Genomic DNA, 20,733 nt, shown 5'->3' with positions numbered 1-20,733 from the left:
CCAAGGGAATATCATATGCATCATTCAGATAACATTGTTAGATAGATTCTGTTGACAAACAGAAAGATAAATAGTTTTGGTGTTAATAGCTTGACTTTTATGTAACAAATAGATGAAATATGAACTTTTTTTTTCTTTAAAGCATGATGTTGATAATTCCAAGCCTGCAGCTACCATAGTTTTGAGGCAGAGGAAAAAAAAAAATAATCAAAATATTTCCCTTCAACGGTAATGCTTTTGGATTAGTTCTTAATTATGTTTTGTTTCTGCTTCAGTGCGTTTTCAGGCTTCCTTAAGTTAATGGAGGGCAAATGTAAAGTTTCTTCTGTTTTTTAAAATGTTTCATCATTGGTGCTGCTAAACTTTGATCTCTGTGTCTGTGATCTTACTGGTGCCCAAACCCATGTGCCTCTAAGCCAACAAAGGTTTCTGAAGTTATGGATGTCATGTTGTGCATCCTCTACCAAATTTTATACTGTCCTTCAGTCTCTCCATTTCCACTAGCTTCAGCCACTGGAAGCTGCATTCACCGCAAAGGAATAATTTATTTCTGTGTAACTGTGTTCCCTCTCCTTTATGTCATCAACCTATCTTCATTTTGCATTCCTCTGTTCCACATTTCCATATGTTCACATCTTCCCATCTACCCTTTCCTCTTCCCTACTGAACACATAATGCATCTCCTTCCTCCTACTTTCTTGACTTCTGATTTACCTGCGTTTTAGCCAAAACCAGAACAGACAGATAAGCTGTCTTTATACACATCAGCTGCTAAACAATGACTAGGTAACTGTGGACTGAAAGTTTTCATTCCAATGTAAGACAACCTGTTCTTATTTTAGATTAACCTACTTTTGAAAGTGCGTGCTTAAAAGTAAGTTAGATAGTGCTGCTGTTCTCTGGGGTCAGAGTTTCCAAACATAAGAATTTTTTGGGAATAACTTGTTCTTCAAACTCGCAATCTTTCTAAGTCCACAATAAATTTGAAGTCTTGGTAGACATTCATTATGGGATTCACAGTCTGGTACAAGTTCTTGTAGGCTCCTGTTCACTTTTTTGAGATTGAGATAAAAATTAATTTTTAATATCTCATACTTTAATCTTCTTTCTTGTTTTTATTCTAAGTCATCACTTCAGGTTTTCTTTCTTTCCTTCTTGATCATTCTATTGTGGTTTTTTTCTTCATTTTTACTGTAATGACAAATGTGTTTTCTTATACCTATTTGGGAGACACACAGATTAGAATTTTTCAGATCTTTCTGGAAAACAGTTTGGAGAGGTTTGTTCTTTCCTGAGTCTGAGTTTGATGGAAAGCGGTTTTATATTTCTTAATCTCCATTAAAGTTGGTGGAGGTGGGTAGACCTTCTCTTTATTTTATGATTCCCTAGACAGTGGTTTCAAGAGGGCCATATCAATTTTGCCTTCAGTAATTGTACTAGGGTACCTATCACATAAGACTTGGATTGCTTCATAATGCAAAAAAAAAAAAAAAAATTAATTGGTGCTTAACCAGGATCCTCAATACAGAGGTTTTTTTACTGCTATAGTCCATTGTAATATATTTAATGTAAATACATATACATGCAGACATATTAGTGTAACTACAGTAACTTTAATCCTACAATTATATACTATGCTAATTTTTGAGTTAAATGGAAGAGAGGGTACTTGATCTGGTTCTCTGTAACAAAGAAGGCATAATCTTAAATATTCAGTACAGTCAAACGTTTCTTCATTTAATATGTAATATGTTGCTTGACTCTGGTTCCATATGGTATGTGAACATAGTGAATGTATTTCATGGTGACTGAAAGCCTTATAATACTAATGTATGTGTTAAATGTTGCATAAGCATATATTGATACAAAATTATTTTTTTTTTATATATAGGGGATGTCCAACTTTGGTGCAAGCATTACCAGGTCCCAGTACACAAGTTACTGCTGGAAGCAACCATACAGCTATTCTCTTAATGGATGGCCAAGTTTTCACATTTGGAAGTTTCTCAGTAAGAAAATAATATTTACTTACAGAAATAAGCTAGTAGTTAGTGTATTGTTCAAAGACCTTTTCAAAACTGTTGCTTTTATGGAACTACTCATGACTTCTGCATGTCTTTTTGTGTCTGTTATGTTTAAAAATGTGGCTTCTAATATTATTGTGGTTAGAAAAGCATGATGCCAGAAATTTTTGGTGTTTTTTTACATTTTAGTGAAGATGATGACTTAAAACTGGGTTACTTTATAAGGTGCATGAGTTTTTTCAGACTCTTATTGCAAGTTCCATTGCATATAAATATCTGTTACATATTCTATTATCTGTCTGTTGGCATGTGTTTAAAAAAAAGGCTATTTGCTGTGTGGGCATGCTTCTTCTCCCTTACAACTTTAAATAAAAAATTACCTTGACTTCATCAGCCTACAATGAATTTCCTTTTTGTGAGTGAGGTAGATGGAGTCTGAACAGGTTTATTGCAGCAGTTCTTACTACGTACTTAGATACAGCATAAGAGGTGTTGGTCTATCTCTCAGTAACTAGCTGTAGATAAGAAGTAAGACCCTGGATCTCCAGGTGAGGATGTTAATAAGCATGCTCTTTTTAGCTCAAGTTTGAAATGCTAAGTGATTTTTTGGTATTTTTGAGACGTACGTGGACTGTAAGTCTTACAGTCCAGGTAAGTTTGGAATTGAGTGGCATTTAGACTGAATCTGCATGGTTTTGGGGTTTTTTTTTGTGGGGCGTTTTTGTTGGTTTTGTTTTTTTGTTTTTTTTTCTGTCCTATTAATTGGTTATTTGTTTAGCACTGAAGTTACTCAACTTGAGTATTGAAGGCAAATAAATGCTTCTCTATTTGATTAAGAAGATGGAAAGGAGTGTTATCCATCATGGAGAGTTTCAGTTGCCTTTAAAAAAAGTTACCTCAAATACCTAACTGAATAGTGAAGAGCTTATCTGTCCATAACTTGTTTCTTGTATTTAAACATGTAATACTTCACTAGCCATTGCTTTTTGAAGTAATTTTGTGATAAACTATTTCTTCCAGTTCACTAACTTTGTATGTTGAAACTATTGAAGTAACTTGTTCATCTTTGAGGTTTATTGTTACTGTTACTTATTAATTCTTGCATTCTCCCTGTAGAAAGGTCAGCTTGGTAGACCAATTCTGGATATGCCCTACTGGAATGCAAAGCCAGCACCTATGCCTAATATAGGCTCTAAATACGGACGCAAAGCAACATGGATTGGAGCTAGTGGAGACCAGACTTTTCTCCGGATCGATGAAGCTCTCATTAATTCTCATGTGCTTGCTACATCGGAGATATTTGCCAGCAGGCATATAATAGGCAAGAACTCTTCTCAAATATTTTAAATGCTTATAGAAGTATGAGAGAAAAAATACCTTTGGTCATGGGAACAATAGAGGAGCAACAAGTCAAAAATATGAATGGAATGAATTAAAAATATTTGGCTTTCTAGTTCTACTGCACATAGTGATCCTAGCTCCTTTTGAAATGAATTCTATTAATAAGAATGTAAAAGTGTAAACTTTTGCACTTAAATCTTACTATGGTTTACTTCTTGCTCTAGCAGTATATCTGTTCTTCCCTACTACATTAATGCTTCATGCATAGAAAATGCCATGTAATGAGAGGAGTCTTCATTTTTTTCTGCTCTGTTTGCTCCCTAATCTAGGTTTGGTACCAGCTTCAATATCAGAACCTCCTCCTTTTAAATGTCTTCTGATAAACAAAGTAGATGGCAGTTGCAAAACATTCAATGATTCTGAACAGGAAGATCTTCAAGGTTCTGGTGTGTGTCTGGATCCTGTCTATGATGTTATTTGGAGGCAAGTGTGGATTATAGCTATTAAAGTCATAGTGTAGAAATCCTTTTAAAAATATTTTTGGAAGCTGGAGATTTTATTATGCTCCTTTCCCTAGTAAATGATTTAGTTTTTTGTTTTCCGTGTATCTTTTTTCACAGTTTTGTGACAATTTCTTCAAATAAGCCCAAAACAAGCACCTTCTTTTGCCTAATTTTTTTTTTTTTTTAAATTTTATTTTGTTTTCATCATTCTCATTCCTGGTCAGGTGACCCAAAACTTCTCCACTTATTTAATCTTTCTTTTCTTCTCTTACTTCCATTCATCTCCTAATCACTTAACTGAATATTTTTATTTTCTTGCCATACCAAGCTTCCACAATGTTGTGTCTTAAATCCTTATCTTTCTCTCAGGCATTAGTGGTTAAGACTTTAATAGGAGGAGTGGAGTCATTGTATTCTTTTCAGTTCTGACATTCTGAGAGGTCAAAATAAAATACTTATTTCGATGGCATAGACGTTCAAATTATGGTTGTATTTGTTTTGCTGTCTGGGGGGTGGTTGCTTTCAGTGGTGTATTTGAGCAGGCATAGATCATAAGACCTTGTTTCAAAACAGAATCATAACATCCAGTTCTTTTACAGTGATTTAAAAGCTGTCATCTGACTGCAAGTGATGGATGATTTTTAAACTGTTTGAAGATTTAGAAAAACAGAAGTAATCACAGAATAAATCAGGGAATCAGCTAGTCTGCATTCACCTGGAAAAGATAGTGTCATGTAGAATCATATTTTTAAAAGATCATTGTGTTTATAGGCTACTTACATCCTACTTTAAATGTTTTCATCCCAAACTGAGATTCAAGAACTTAATAGCCACTTAACATCGAAGCATGCATGTTTGCTAGGCATATTTCCTTATCATGACTGTAGTTGTGTATAATGCACACCCCCAAAATTGTTTGGATCTCATTAGCTAAGTACCAGTTCTTAATTAAATTATACTGGGATTTGAAATAAGGAAGAGTAGCACCCACATCCCTTAAAGGTCTTGGTCATATTATCCACGTGATTAAAACATGCTGAACAACTCAGTTTATGAAAAATGTAGTTTATCGATGGCTATGGTAAAGCAGCGAGTTTCAGGGGAGGAAAGGTGATGCCTCTCAATTTGATGTAGCACAATAAAGTGGTTATTCGGCTTGAAGAAGTTCAAATTCACATGGTAAAAATATTACTGTAGATGAGCATGGGTTGAGGCATTTTATTGTCTTGCAGAATTTCAGGGGCTGTAGAACTAAAGCAAGAGGTTAAATGCTTAACTGAAGAGTAGATTCTTGGAGTCTGTGCAGATTTATATCTGTGTGCTATCCCATTCTTGTTTAATAGAAAATATTAGAAGTCTAAAGAAGGGACACGTGAACGAATATGCCTGTTAGCAGTGAAATATTTGGTGTATTAGTTGTTATTCCTGGGCATTTAAAAGAAGGGGGCATTTGAAAGAAGGGGACAGTTTCTCTTTAGAGAGAGACAGCATTCTTGCTTACATAGATTTTAAAGATTTTTCTTCACAGCTTTGTGACTTTTTCAGTTAGTAGTGAAATTCAAGTAGTTAAATAATTTCATATGTATATACATGTGTGCATAAGCTTACACATTGTTCATTAAATTTCTGAATACATATGGTGTCTTATAATATTTTTAGTTTAAGCTATTTCTTTCTGTTAGTTAGACCATCTTAGACCCATTTGGATTTTTAGAACAGCATACCAAGTGAAAATTCCTTTTTTAACTGTTTCTTCCTTTTACATAGTGATGTCAAAGACCTTATTTTATGAGTTTTATTTTTCTCTATGTTAATCTGTAGTATAGAAAGTCTTTGTATTCTTTTGTTTATTTTGCCCTTTCCTATAATCCCGTAAAAAGTCATAAGATGATGTTATCCATTAAAAAAAGCCCAAACAAAATATGTTGGATTTCTCAAGATCTTTTTACTCTTATTTGAAGGTGAGTAACCCTTTCACTTTTGCTTGGCATCTTTATAATTTTTGAGCACATCTGCCATTATATCTAGTACTTTGTTAATTATTTCATGCTTCTTAATAGATTGTGCCATTTTAATATTCATTAGTTCTGAAAAGTGTCTTAACATCATCTGAAATGTGTAAATCCATAATATGACTTTGAAGTACAATAGAATGCCTTTTTTTGTCTATTTGCTAGTGTGTTAAGCTAATAAAGTGTATATGTATTTGGTGTAATGGTTTTCAGTTTTAAGAGTTTGTACTAGCAGATCTACATTTTACATTCAATAGCTTATAAAATTTAATTATAACTTTGGGGGTTGTATTCTTTTAGTTGGTGAAAGGGGTTTTTTTTACTCTGTTTTGTCTCGCTCTAGGTTTCGACCAAATGCTAGGGAGCTGTGGAGTTACAATGCAGTAGTTGCCGACTCCAGACTTCCCTCAGCTCCTGATATGCAGTCCCGGTGTAGTATTTTGAGTCCAGAACTTGCTCTGCCAACAGGTTCCAAAGCTCTAACCACCAGATCTCATGCAGCTTTGCACATTCTAGGTATACATTTGTAGTTGATGAGTCAGAAACTTGGATGAACTAAAGAGGCATTACCTAATGTATAAATGAATTTTAATCTAACAGCTTTCTTACTTTTGTGAGTTAAAATTTCACTGTGTAATCTTTCACCATAAATCTTAGCACTTACGATCTGGCTGATATGCATTATTTTAATCATAATAGTTATCTTCTGCTATCTTAATGATGCTAGAGGATTTTAGACTTCTGATGGAACCTGCTACTAGAGGTCAGCAGACTAAATTAAGAAACCTTCATAGATGATCTTTTGGACATTCTACAGGATAAAGTCAGTACTGTTAAATTAACCTGGAGTCTCTAAAAGACAGGAACAAAGTACTCTTAAATAATCTAAATCTAAATAATCTATTTTTGTTTTAAAGTAAATGAAATATGTAAAATTAGAATTTAGTCTTTGCAGTTTTGTATCATGGGGCACTAGGAGTAATATGATTTTATTTTGTAGTCTAAAAAATAATCATGTATCTTTTAATGTATAAACAAGCCACATTGCAAGATACCCAGTGTTTCAAAGCACAGCTTTGTGATTTATTTTTTAGCTCACTTGCTGGTTGTGATGAGTGATCAGTTCCTCCTTCTGCTCCGTTGTGCGTTAGAGAAGTGCGAAACTTTAAATTCAACGATACTTTCTTGTGTCTGAGTCGGAGTAAGGCACATTAGGTACCCATGTATGTGAAACAAAACGAATTATCTGACAGCTCTCAAATCTGCCCATAATTCTGGTACTTCAACTATTTTTTGGTAATATGGGAAATGTATAAAAGAAAAAAAAATGTGTTGCTGACAATTTCTTTACCATTAGAGAAACTGCAAAGTAGATTTAGTCACATTTCTTGGTTATTCTGGAAAATGAATAAATTAAATGAAATTGATCTTCAGTAACAACGTTGAGGTTCTACAGCAGTTATCCCTGATCTAGTCAAAAAACTATAATGATATTCAGTAGCATATGTATGGTTTAGGGAGAAAGTAGTTAGGTTGCTTTGATCTTTTAACTAATATTCATTTCCATTTTACTGATTATAATCAAAAGTAAGAAATTTTTATTTCTTGATTTTTCTTTCTTTTAGGTTGTCTTGATACTTTGGCTGCTATGCAGGACTTAAAAATGGGTGTAGCAAATACAGAGGAAGAGACTCAAGCAGTAATGAAAGTTTATTCTAAAGAAGACTACAGTGTTGTGAACAGATTTGAAAGTATGTGCACAGTAAAATTTTATACCACAGACTTATTCAGGCTTCTAGAATAAAAGACTAAAATAGATTAAATATTTTTTTGTTGTGTTTTTTTTTTCTGCAGGTCATGGAGGAGGCTGGGGTTATTCAGCCCACTCAGTAGAAGCCATCCGTTTCTGTGCAGATACGGATATTTTGTTAGGTGGTCTTGGTCTTTTTGGAGGTAGAGGTGAATACACTGCTAAAATAAAGGTAAGTTTTTGTGTTTTGTTTTAAACAATAGTATGTTTTAAAATCACAACTTTGGAAATGCTACCTAAAACTGTAATTTTATTTTTGATGAATGAGTGGCTTACTGTATATTAAAAGCATTAGTAATAGAACTAGAGAAGGCTTCTCAGTGAGGAGTAATGAACCTTATGCAGCTAAGGCAGGTGAAGTAGAGAGCTGAGAATTACTATTCTTAGTTGTCAAGAACTAACCCATTCTGGCCTTCACTAAATGCCATCATACAGATGTCTTGAGCAGATGTGGCAGTGGGTAGATTGGTTCTGTGATCTATTTACACAATGCTCAGAGGTCCACCTGCAGAAAATCGGTGTTACGGACTTCAGGTTAGAATCATGTTCTATGTCAAAATACACGAGGGACGGCTTCTCAACAACAGAAAAACAGCGTTTATCAGTAGCTGGAATTCGTTTGGTACCAGTTGAGTCATTGCTTCCCGCTGTCCCTGCCACCTCTTTCTCAGATTTTTCTCTGGATAACTTCTCAGCTGGGATTCTTCAGCAGAGAGTGAATGTCACCAAACATATTTAAGTCTGCTCTGTGCCAAGTAAAAGAATGATTAGGGCTGGAGCATGTGTGCTGATTTAAAAATAAATAAATAAAGCTGGCTTTGGCTAAAAAAAACTCACATAGACAGACAATGTGATGACAGAGTGCTGGTTTCTGACAATTAGCTTCTGTTCCTGCATTTAATGGAGTTTTCAGCAACTCCCCAAAAAAATTTTCAAGGGAGGATCTAGTATTTGTCTGAGATTTTTATTATATGTTTATATTCAGAATATGTTCTTCCTTGTTGTTTAGTGAGTTATTGATTTTCTGTTTTCAGGTGAATAGGTATTGAAGTTTATTTTAGGGAAATGGATGGTATGTGCTTAGTAGTAACATTTGCATAAGACAACAGGAGATCCAAAATAAGTAGTTGTACTTCATTCTAGTCAAGAAACTTAAAAAAAAAAAGGCATGACTAATGTTCATACTATAAGTAGTAAACCTGTGAAAGCACTCTAGTATTATTTTTCAATTTGTTTCTGGTTGTCTGGGATTAGCTTATAGCCAAGATAAGGTTTGCCAGTCCTACCACAGACAAACTCTCTCTCAAACAGGCATTTGCAAGAGATGTCATAGACATTTATTGAGGTCCTTTTTCAAACTAATCAAACTCTAGAAGTGGTTTTTGACTGAGTAAGAAAAACGTTATTTTCAAAACGGTATCATCTTTTGTCCTAGTCACCAACTGTTTGTAACACTGTTGACCAGCTCTGCTAACAGTTAATCTGCCACTTACCGGAGAAGTTGAGTTGTATCTTCAGTGCATTTCAATCTATGGCCGAAGGCCTGCACCTTCCGCCCAACTTTGCCTCTTTCAGATGCTCTGCATTTGACTTGCCTGCAAGATTCAGGGAGTTTCTCCACTTAGGAATATTGCTGGACATAGGACTGTGAAATCAGTGTGAATTGCTGTTTTTTTAAAAGTTAATGATATTACGAAATTCTGAGTTCCAGATAGGAATTTTCCTGTTACTGGTAGTAACTAGGGGTTACTTTTGCGAAAGGGAAAGAGTAGTTGTAAAGGATTTCCAGAATTCTAGACAGGAAAAGAGTTATTATAAGGTTTCTAACAGCTAAGACATATTTTTACCTTTTTTCTTATTCCACCAGTTGTTTGAATTGGGTCCAGATGGGGGAGATCATGAGACTGATGGAGACCTTCTTGCTGAAACAGATGTCTTAGCATATGATTGTGCTGCTAGGTAAGATGTTTTCCTTACCTACTTCTTGATCTTTGTTCTTAATTTCTTCATATACATATTAAAATAATATTAAATATCAGCAGAGGTGATTCATAAAAGATTAATCTAAAAACTAATTCACTTATATCTTTTTCAAAATTTACTTTTCCCAGAGAGAAGTATGCAATGATGTTTGATGAACCAGTACTCCTGCAAGCTGGCTGGTGGTATGTGGCCTGGGCAAGAGTATCAGGACCGAGCAGTGATTGTGGATCTCATGGACAGGCTTCTATTACTACAGATGATGGGTATATTTTTTTCCTATATATTTTAATACAAAATAAGAGATCTAATATTGCTTGAATAATAATTGGGTTCTTCTCTTTCAGTGTTGTATTTCAGTTTAAAAGTTCCAAGAAATCAAATAATGGTACAGATGTTAATGCTGGGCAGATCCCGCAGTTACTATACAGGTAATATTTTGACCTCTATTTAGAACAACTTATTGCCATGTTTTTCAACAGAGGCCCTGTTAAAGTAAGTGTAGGCTTCATGAAATTATTAAACTAAGGATATCAATATCTGAAAAATTTGAGGAAAAGTTGATGTCTTTGAGAAAAATAAAAAATCCATTATACCACTGTTTATTTCTTTGCAGTTTTTCTTTAAGAGGTTATTCCTCACACATTATGTTCTGAGACTTCAGTTTAGGTCAGTAGAGTCTCATGATTTCATCTAACATGCTTCAGTTTTTTTCTAGCTGGGAAGTATTCTGTTAAGTAGACCTCAGTTTAGGAGTAGTATACTATCAAACAGATAGTAGTAGCTCTACAAAATCAGTTTTCTTCAAGGAATAACATTTCTAGTCTTAATGTCATCTGAAGAAATACAGTAAATACTTCTACTAATTCAATACATAATAAGATCTCAACTTTACCAATTGCCACAATTCTGCCAGTTGAACAGAATTAAAGATATTTGATTGCTGGTTTTAGAAGGATTGGGGAGGGAATTATGCTGAAATTGAACTTTTTTTTTTTATAATTACATTAATTTTTTCTTCCCTCTTCGTTCCACTTGAACAATACAAACAGGAAAAACTTGGTGCAGATTTCAAGTTAGTTCTTAAATTGTTCTTCCAGGTTACCAACAAGTGATGGCAGTGCATCCAAAGGAAAACAGCAGACCAGTGAACCTGTGCATATTTTAAAGAGATCTTTTGCCAGAACTGTCTCAGTGGTGAGTATTATCGAGGGTCTTCTGTATTTCCTGCAAGTTCATTCATATTTAGAAAACTGAAAGACATACATGTGGAAATAACTAATGATTTTTTTCTGTCTGCTTTATCAAGCAAGAGTTACGTACACTGATATGTAGAACACTGTGGGGTTTTTTTTACTTTTTTTCCTCAAGATTTCAGATATAAACGTAAGTCTAAGCTAAGCTTGGTATTGACCTGAGAATGAGAGCTTAGAAATGTATTTGGTTACAAGGTATAGTTTACTTTCATATGTGAGCTACTTATTTTGGGTTTTTTTGAGGAGGTGTGGGGTGGGTTGAATTCATACTTACTGGTTGTATTCAGTGTACAAGCCTTACTCCCTGCCTAGACATTAATATTATTAATAGCAGGCTTTTGAGAGTTTGAGCTTAACTATATGCTTTCTTACATGGCTTTTAAATTACTGGCATTTATTAGCCGTTGGTGAGATTTGTCTTCCTGTTGGATGCATTCTGATGCACACTGAGATAACTTTGATAGGCTGAGGAAAGGGGTGTTAATAGGCGCAGTGAACTGCAGCCATCAATAGAAGATACTCTGCAGTTCTTCACATACAAGGAGGTTAGTCAAATTTTGAGGAATAGTGCATGAAGTTGAAATGCAGTATTATGCAAGATAAGGCGAATTCAGTCTTTGTTTTTGAAGTACAGTCTCTTCCTTAGCTGTTACAAGCAATGATTATTTTCAGTTCCATCCTGGTTTATATTTTATACTGCATTACAGATACTGTCAATATTCTCAACTGATAGTTACACTGAAGTTATTGCCTCCATATGGACACTTGCAGTTCAGTTTTCTTAACCAGCTTGCTTTCTCTTGTTTATGTATTCTGTTTCTTCAGTATTCTCTAATGATCAGGATGATCTTATCTAGTTTTCTTCTAGAAATGTATTGTCTACAAAATTTGCATTTTTAGTAATCGTATTATTGACCTATTAATAGCTACTCTTAATATATGTTTGCTTAAAAATAGTTGCTTTAAGCTATGAACTCCTATGGCTTTTAATACTTTGTGCTGTATCCTTCCTCTTCATTATCTTGCTGCTGTTATCCCTCACCACAGATGTGAACTGAGATAAGAGGAAAGTTTTGGATTTCTGCAGCATTAGGCATTTTATAACTAACTTTGAATAAACAGCTTGATTGTTGCAGTTAGAAGGTATACCTGCAGCTTGAAGTTATGCAATACCAAATACTTGTAGTTTGCCTTCTGAGATACAACTTTATGAAGCTATCAACTTCTTACATCCTCAAATTTCTTGTGGATTATCATGCGCTTCTGTTAAATTTTCAAGTAGTGTAAATGTGATATAGTTCCCATGGTCCTGCAGATCATAACTGTTTAAAGCAGAGCAAAGACAGTCCTGTTAAGTCTTTACTGTTATGACAAGAATGTATTCTATTAAAAGCGTGTATTACACTATTCATATGCAGATGAAGTAAAATTTACTGAAAAATCTGTATTACAAGTGAATACAAACAATTGTTAGTTCTTAAATAACTGTGAGAATTCCACACACAATAGTATTATAACATATGCTATAAATTGTTTTTAACATGGTATTGTCTCTCTGTCCTCAGTGCTCTTTTGTATTCTCAAGCAAATAGGATTTATGTGTTGTATGGTAGGTGTGTTTAGACCTAAACACATTTTCATAACAAACATGGATATAGATGCTCTTTGCTTTTTGTCTTCTTCTGACGCTGAAAGATCACCTCTTGTTTTTAACACAAAACCTGCCTTCTGTGTCCTTCATACCCTGAAATAGGAATGCTTTGAATCTTTACTGAGCATTCTTCACTGGAGCTGGACAACACTGGTACTGGGAGTTGAAGAACTTCGTGGACTTAAAGGTTTCCAATACACTGCTACACTTCTGGACTTGGAAAGGTTGCGTTTTGTGGGCACTTGCTGCCTGAGGTTGCTGAGGGTCTACACCTGTGAAATTTATCCAATATCAGGTATTTTGCTTAATTCACTTGTTTCATATTTATCAGCAAATAACATTCTACAGGAATTTCAAAATTTTATCTAAGTATTCCTTTAGTATATGCTGTAAGATGAAATTGCTTGTACAGTTGGTTCTATTGGAACAATTAAGAGACTTTCTGTCAGTAATAGGATATTTGCAATTATCTGCATAACCAAGCATCCAACACCACACGTTTTTACTGTAATTTGTGTGTATTTTAAAGTTAATTTCTTGTTTCATTTCACAGTTGAGTCCTTTTGAACTATTTGTATCTTCTCTTTTTCCTGGTTCTGTGCATAGTAGCTGCTTTGGTAGTAAGCAGAATTTAAATTTGAAAGACAGTGTCTGTTTTTTATGCCTGTATTTTAACCCCACTCACGTTTAAACGCAGCATATGGAAGTTTCTGATGTTCAGGTTTCTTTGATGTATTATATTATTATATATGTGTAAAACACCCTCCACTGTTTTCCTTTTGAAATTAACTTCTCCGAATGTAGATTCATCAGTGTTGCTAAATTCTAGTTGTTTTATTTGCATGTAAAATGTACATTTGAATATGAAAATGTTTCATTTATTGGACATTTAATGCTCCTTTTTATATGATGTTCTAGCTACGGCTAAGGCGGTTGTAGAAGAAACCAGCAAACTGGCAGATTGCATTGGAAAAACAAGGACCTTGCTGAGAAAAATTTTATCTGAAGGAGTTGATCATTGCATGGTGAAGTTGGACAACGATCCACAAGGATATCTCAGTCAGCCCCTCAGTCTTTTAGAAGCTGTTCTTCAAGAATGTCATAATACATTCACAGCTTGCTTTCATTCCTTTTATCCAACTCCGGCTCTCCAGTGGGCATGTCTCTGTGACTTGCTGAATTGTTTAGACCAGGTACAGTAAAGTGGCACAAGTAAATATTGCAACATAGTTGGCCCTTTTGCTAAGGACCTAACCTTTATTCCTTGTTAGTGTTTATCCTGGTTTGCAACTTGAATTCTGCTCTGGTTTGTTTTTGGTTTTTTTTTAAATAAATTGTTAATTTTGATTTGGATTAGCTTTATTTTTTTTTTTTTTCTTTTTTTTTGTTTGGGTGTTTTGTTTTGTTTTTAAAATGTGTCCAAGTTCAACAAGGGCCCAGGTACTTCTGGCTGCCTTAGCAGTAAGATTCTCTTTGAGACAGTGAAAAAAATTGTGGTGCTGGTAACTGTCAGCACCTGCTTTTTCAGCATTGAGACCATGTCTCATCTGTGATTAGTCTTGCAGCATGTTGCTTAGGAGCGTACATGTGGCATTTTTTATGCTCATCAGTAATACTCAAGTAACTTCTCATTATTAAATGTTAAAATAGTGCTCTGATCCAGCGAAGTACACAAGAAGCTGACAATATTATCTTGTAATCAACAGCTTTTTTTCTAAGTATCCTGCTTATTGTGAATGAGCGTCCCACATATAAATGTTGTAGTTGCTTGCTTGCATTGGTGACAGTGAGATTATAAGCTTCTTTGCATGAAAATTCATTTAACATAGAAAAATAAAAGAAGAATCAGTTCTTTAATATATTATTGTAATTAAATTGATTAATTGTAGTAAATTATTTGTCTTCAATAGGTGCCATAATTTCAAAAGTAATTTTAAATAGGTTGTTTGTTTTGAAATGTTTCAACCAACAAATTTTAATTACTCTAATTTGAGCTAAACAGAAGCTTATCAGAGCAGATGAATTCACAGGAAAGCTAGCAGAACATGATATTCTTCATTTAGATTATTTTTATAATTACTAAAAAACTGGAAAGTTTCTTTCAGAAGTAGATTCTCTGTCATTTACTTTGAATGCAATGGTGCCACTGTATTCATTTTTTAAAATGTTTTTAGGACATCCAAGAAGCAAACTTCAAAACCTCCAGTAGCCGACTCCTTGCTGCTGTTATGTCTGCTCTCTGCCACACGTCAGTAAAACTGACCTCGATCTTTCCGATTGCTTATGATGGAGAGGCCTTGCTGCGATCAATGGTCAAACAAGTCAGCACTGAGAATGACTCTGCTCTGGCCCATCGTTTTCCTCTTTTGGTTTCACATATGGAAAAACTTAGTCAGGTTAGGATATATTCTAAAAATTTAACTACTTGTTGTATCTTACCTGGTTGCACAGAAGAGTCTCTTTGCCAACACCAAACCAAAAAGCTTCTCAGTTTCCTTTAGACAATGGGGAAGACAATGATATGAAAAGTTCCATAGGTGGTAATATATCTGTTGTTTTCTAATGTATGGTTATAGATAGTATGGCAAGGAGGGTTATAAGGACCTCTCCTGAGAAAGACACTTATGTATCTTTCCAATGCAATAAGCAAAGTCAACACCACTTCATTCTGGAAATTAAGACTATTCATCAGGAGTTTTTACAAAGGAATACATACTATGGTAGCTTTGGGAATTTTTTTTTTACCCTAGACATTTCTTATTTTTAAGTAGTCATGATTTTTTCTATTACCTAATGCTTATAGTATGTGAAAATAAATGTGTGTTGTGTTTTTTTTTTTTTTTTTTTAAGTAAGAACAATTTAATTTGTCATTTTTCTTTTCGTAATGCAGAGTGAAGAAAACGTTTCAGGAATGACAAGCTTTCGGGAAGTACTCGAAAAGATGTTGGTCATTGTTGTTTTGCCAGTACGGAACAGCCTTAGAAGAGAAAATGAACTTTTCTCTTCACATCTGGTTTCTAATACCTGTGGGTTGCTTGCTAGTATTGTGAGTGAGCTTACAGCATCGGCGTTAGGATCTGAGGTAAAGCTGCTGTAAAATCATGACTAGAAGTCTTTCAGAACTAGCATATTATGAATGTGATATAGGTTGTGACAGCAGTTATATAGGTATGCAGATCTTTTGTAGATGCTGGAATTCTCAGTTCTTGTAGCTTCAGATGTTTAATATAGTTTTAAAAGCACACGTACACTGTATTAGGGAAGTACTGTTCTTAATTAGCTATTTCATTATGGCTGAAGAATACTGTGAATTGTTTAAAAAAATAGCAATTTTGTTTGAAGTACCTCGCTTTTTGCATGCATGTCTCTGTATGTATACACTCAATATGTATTTGTTCAGTGCTTGCTGGTGGCAGTGCCACATCCCTGAACATCTCTGTGCCTCTGCTATCCTGGGTCCCTCATGAGTACCAAGCCTATCTGCTTTTGATTATCTGTCAGAATTTGTAAGGTTTTATGTTTATGCATTGCATCTTCCTCCCTTATATGTAAGGTGTTCCTTACACATCTCTTCCTTTATATATTAAATGTTATGTAATGTATGTATTATATTTTTACAAGGCTTCATTAGAGTTTTTCCAGTTTATTTGCTTTTTGTTCAAAAGTTGAGAGTGGTACTGAGTTCAACATTTTAAAATCCAGAGATTCATAATCACAGACGTTCCATTTTATGACACTTTAAACAAATTTCTATCATTTAACAACATCGATTTTATTAAAAGGCATGTCACAACCTGCATCCTATCAGCAGAACCCAACTTTTGATAACACCTTGATTAAAGATGTTTTTCCTGTTATGTAAGATCTGTATCTTTCCTCTGATCATGGCTTTACCCAAGATAAAAATATGTAAGTCATCTTCTTGAAGTATGGTACAGTTAAGCTATCTTTCCTGCCAAGTCATCCTATGAAATCTATATTTAAATACTTGAAAAAACTAGGAATCAGATTCCTAATTGTTCCTGGTTGTTTACTAATTACCAGAAGTTATGTTTTCTTTTTAGTCTATATTGACTGGAAGCCCCAACAGTGACATCTTTTATGTTTTATCAAGTCACTGTTAAAATTTACCCAGTTGAAAATGTAGTGATTTAATTCACTTAACTTTGCTTTATTAAAGTTATCTAGTCCTCAGCCATTACCTTTTTCTGTTTCTTGCATGTGACTTTTACAGGTTGATGGGCTGAACTCTCTCCATTCTGTCAAATCCACTCCAAACCGATTCACTAAAACAAGCCAGGGAAGAAGCTGGAATACTGGGAATGGATCCCCTGATGCAATATGTTTCTCTGTTGACAAACCTGGTGTAGTTGTTGTAGGATTTTCTGTTTATGGTGGAGGGGGAATTCATGAGTATGAGTTGGAAGTACTAGCTGATGATGTAAGTACTGCATTTGAAAAACCAGACAAAAGTAATGTCGTAGCTTTTCATAATGTTTTACAGTGTAATATTGTTGCATTCTTATACAGTCTAGGCTGCCAGTGTAACAGTACAGTAGTGGGTTTTTTTATTTCCTTGTAGTGGTGGTTTTTGTGGTATGGCAAGCTACATGCCATATCTAGTAGGGTCCTTTTCTTGCTTATTGTTTTGAAATCTTACTTCAAATTTTATTTGCAATAAAGTATACTGGGCTTGTCACTTCCTAGAGCTAAATGTGTATTAGCACCAGTTATCTCTCAGCAAGCTACTAAGGAAAATACAAAATAAAGCAGACGAAGATCAAACATTTTGAACCGAAATTTCAAGAAAGGGGTAGCTTACCATCATGGTTGGACTATAGCTACAGTTTTGTGTGATGTCAAAGTACTCTCTTAAAAGAAGCATGAAACTTCACTGTGTGTTCTTGTAATGAAGACACACCTCTGTTCTTTTACACCCAGTTCTTCACTTTAATGACTGTTCTAATCTCTTCCGAAGGGCAAGTGTAGGTTGCTATGGAAAACTTCAATAATTTCCTTTCTAGCGGAAAGGCTTTATTGTTGACTCTGAACAGGTTTTCCAGGTTTGTTCTATTTTGTAATGCTGTGTGTAACAATTTATACTTGAGAGCACGACTTGCGCAATTGCGTGAATGTGTCATTTTATAATATTTACATTAAAAATGTATTGAAGTGGCTTTGTTTCTTTGAATCAGAGCGATCATACTGGAGATTCAACTCATTCTCATAGATGGACATCTTTAGAGTTGGTTAAAGGGACTTACACCACAGATGATTCTCCCAGTGATATTGCTGAAATCAGACTTGACAAAGTTGTGCCACTGAAGGTAAATAAAAGAAGTGCACGTCTGCAGTTTCCATGTTACTTCTTTAGGCAACAAAAATCAAAATATTCAATGTAAATTGTTTTTTTGTGTACACATTTCCAAATTAATCTTTATAAATTTGCTTTATAAATCCTCAGTTTCTCCCTGTAACTGAAAGGTTCAAATCCAGGCATCTGAAAGAAATTAAATCTTAATTTTTATAATAGTATAAAATTGAGTGTAATTTGTTAGTAACTTAGAATATTCCTGAATGGACGACTTTTTTGTGTGCAATTTGGTAGCTAATTTTCATGGTGCTTGGTCACTCTTCAAGTAATTAGAAGTAATATTTTACTTATGGTCCATAGTTTGGGAACACAGAACAGCTCTGGCTTTTGTTAAATGCTGAATCATTTTCAGTTAACTTCATTTGCACAGTGATTTGAAGGAATTTTCAGACCCTTCAGTATTAATGTAAAATAACAGATTTCATAATACCATGAAGCCTAACTTATATACTTGGTTTATATTGCTTACTGGCTCTCTTTCCTAAGGAGAATGTGAAGTACGCCGTTCGTTTGCGGAACTATGGAAGCCGAACTGCCAACGGAGATGGAGGAATGACGACAGTTCAGTGTCCAGATGGTGTCACATTTACATTTAGTACATGTAGTCTGAGCAGTAATGGCACAAACCAAACGCGAGGACAAATTCCACAGATCCTTTATTACAGGTTTGTGTGTTGTCATGATCCATTTCTAAGAACAGTTAATAAAACCATTGTAGTGCTATTATACCATATCTGGTTTTGAGAAGTAACAGGAATAAATACATCTGGAGCGTGTTGGAGTAAAGAGCTTCTTTAGCAGCAATATTGTGTTCATCCAGTGTGGTTTGAGGCTTAAGTTATTTAGTGAAGACAGTTTTTGGGACACAAGTTGTACTGTTGCTTCTTCCAGTTGTGTTAGATTCTCTTTTTTATTTTTTTGACTAGTCAAATAATTTGATGGTTGGCCTCTCTTACAAGGTCTATTGCCTACTGCTTTAAAGCTGTGATATGGGAGACTGGTATGATGCACTACTTCAGTCTCTGTGGTTTTTTATACCCTAAGAGATTTTTGAGAGTCTACTCACTAGCATTATAATCTGTCTGATTTCATTCGGTTCTTTCCTCTGTTGTGAGAAAGGATTGCATCATGTAATGAAGCAAAGTCTGTTCATATAGGAACTGTCTCCTTTCTTACTGTAGAGTTCAAAGTTATAAAAAGATAAATTCCAACTGCCCAAAGAAACCTGAAACACCTAACTGTCCTGCAGGGAAGCTTTGATTTAGCCTTTCGAGGTGATAGTAGGAATTCACTTAAGGTAATGCTTTTACAGAAAGCGTTTCTTTCATTTTTGAGGAGCTTATCGTGACATCTGTGAAAACGTGATTTTAAAAATGTGACAGCACCTGAATATATGCATCACTACCATTATCTATACAGCCAAAAAATGTTTTGCACCTTTTACTCATGGTGACAAAAAAAAATCTTTTTGTAAGAATGGCTAATTTAAGTCAGATAGAAGGATAGGTGTCTTTGTTTTGCACTGAACTGCTCCAAGTAAAGTTTTTGAGTATTCTGAGGTGTCCGTCCTGGAATCAATGTTCTTGGAATGATGTTTTGAAAGATCAGATCTTTCTGAACAACAAAGAAATCCGAAAGATAATGGGAAATTTTACTTTGCATGTTAGGTAACTGATTTTGGTTGTCTAGGCCAAGACTGAATCACTATCATATTGAGGGCTTGAATTAGTTTGTAATTATCATTCAACTGCTTTGAAAAGGCAAATCAAACCAGATCCTTCATCTGCCTTATTGAGATAGTTTTGTACGTAATGTTGTTTAGGAAAATCTGATTTGACATACAGAGTGGATTTCAAAGAAAAAAATAATTGTTAAGGTTAAGTCTAAGATAATATTTCAAAACCAAAATTAATCTTTAAAACAGGGAGGGAAGAACTTTCTCCCTGTGATGATACTGCAGAAATATCCATTGAAATTGTTACTTATTCCTCTGATGAATTTAGTATTATTCTTTTTTATCAAGATAGGTGGTTGTGCTTGGATGAGCATAGAAATTAATACATTTCTGTGGTTTGAAAGGCATCTAGTCAAAAGAAACATAACATTTCAGAAACATGCTTTCCTTATTGTCTGCCAAATAAAATCAAAATTATTGCAAGGGGCTAACGCTGAGGCATTACCTCCAAAACATCCTCTGTGGTTTCTTTGATTGTTTCCTTTATTACTTTATCATAAATTATTTGTTTTATTTAGTCTTAGTCAGAGATAAGTCACTCATGATTTTTAAATATAATTTTATATTTTGTGAACTCACTTTACTTAATCCACCATGCAGGAGTGAGTATGATGGAGATCTGCAGTCACAGCTTTTGAACAAAGCTAATGAAGAAGATAAGAATTGTAGCAGGGCTCTTTCTGTTGTGAGCGCTGTTGTACGAGCAGCCAAGGACCTGTTGCACAGGGCTCTTGCTGTAGATGGTAAGGCTTTTGAAGATTGACTTTCAAAATTTACTTTTCAAAATTTCTCTGGTAGCAAGAGATAATAGTACAATATTAGTGATACAAAAATAGTGATATTTCTCTTTTGCTTTCCAAAGAATATTTTGCTTACCTGTCATTACTGTAGGTATCAAACTGTGAGTAACTTTCTAAGTCATTGAGTTGGGCTTGAGATATCATAGGCAGATACCTCATGTAATTTTGCTCATCGATTTAGCAAGTATCATATTAAAGCTGGTAGATTTCTTTGTTACCAAGAGGTGTGCTGGGATGGGTCAGTTC

At 34.5% G+C, this 20,733-nt stretch overlaps 1 protein-coding gene across 21 annotated transcripts in view; it reads left to right on the top strand.

The window, feature by feature from the left end:
- The window catches only part of MYCBP2 (MYC binding protein 2), a 200,431-nt gene that overhangs the window by 84,438 nt on the left and 95,260 nt on the right, over positions 1–20,733 (top strand). For all 21 annotated transcript variants that reach the window (XM_071806388.1, XM_071806378.1, XM_071806435.1 and 18 more), the window contains 18 exons: positions 1,892–2,009; positions 3,141–3,345; positions 3,695–3,848; positions 6,224–6,396; positions 7,506–7,631; positions 7,735–7,862; positions 9,558–9,649; positions 9,802–9,936; positions 10,018–10,101; positions 10,771–10,867; positions 12,680–12,872; positions 13,496–13,770; positions 14,752–14,973; positions 15,469–15,660; positions 16,813–17,019; positions 17,774–17,905; positions 18,439–18,617; positions 20,288–20,430. In XM_071806388.1, the coding sequence (XP_071662489.1) occupies positions 1,892–2,009; positions 3,141–3,345; positions 3,695–3,848; positions 6,224–6,396; positions 7,506–7,631; positions 7,735–7,862; positions 9,558–9,649; positions 9,802–9,936; positions 10,018–10,101; positions 10,771–10,867; positions 12,680–12,872; positions 13,496–13,770; positions 14,752–14,973; positions 15,469–15,660; positions 16,813–17,019; positions 17,774–17,905; positions 18,439–18,617; positions 20,288–20,430 (2,855 nt within the window). The remainder of the gene's footprint in view (positions 1–1,891; positions 2,010–3,140; positions 3,346–3,694; positions 3,849–6,223; positions 6,397–7,505; positions 7,632–7,734; positions 7,863–9,557; positions 9,650–9,801; positions 9,937–10,017; positions 10,102–10,770; positions 10,868–12,679; positions 12,873–13,495; positions 13,771–14,751; positions 14,974–15,468; positions 15,661–16,812; positions 17,020–17,773; positions 17,906–18,438; positions 18,618–20,287; positions 20,431–20,733) is intronic.

This window comes from Patagioenas fasciata, chromosome 1 (genome assembly GCF_037038585.1).
Source record: "Patagioenas fasciata isolate bPatFas1 chromosome 1, bPatFas1.hap1, whole genome shotgun sequence".
Taxonomy (NCBI): Eukaryota; Metazoa; Chordata; class Aves; order Columbiformes; family Columbidae; genus Patagioenas; species Patagioenas fasciata.
The sequence above is the reverse complement of the archived record's forward strand: the minus strand, read 5'-3'. Positions and strand labels throughout refer to the sequence as shown.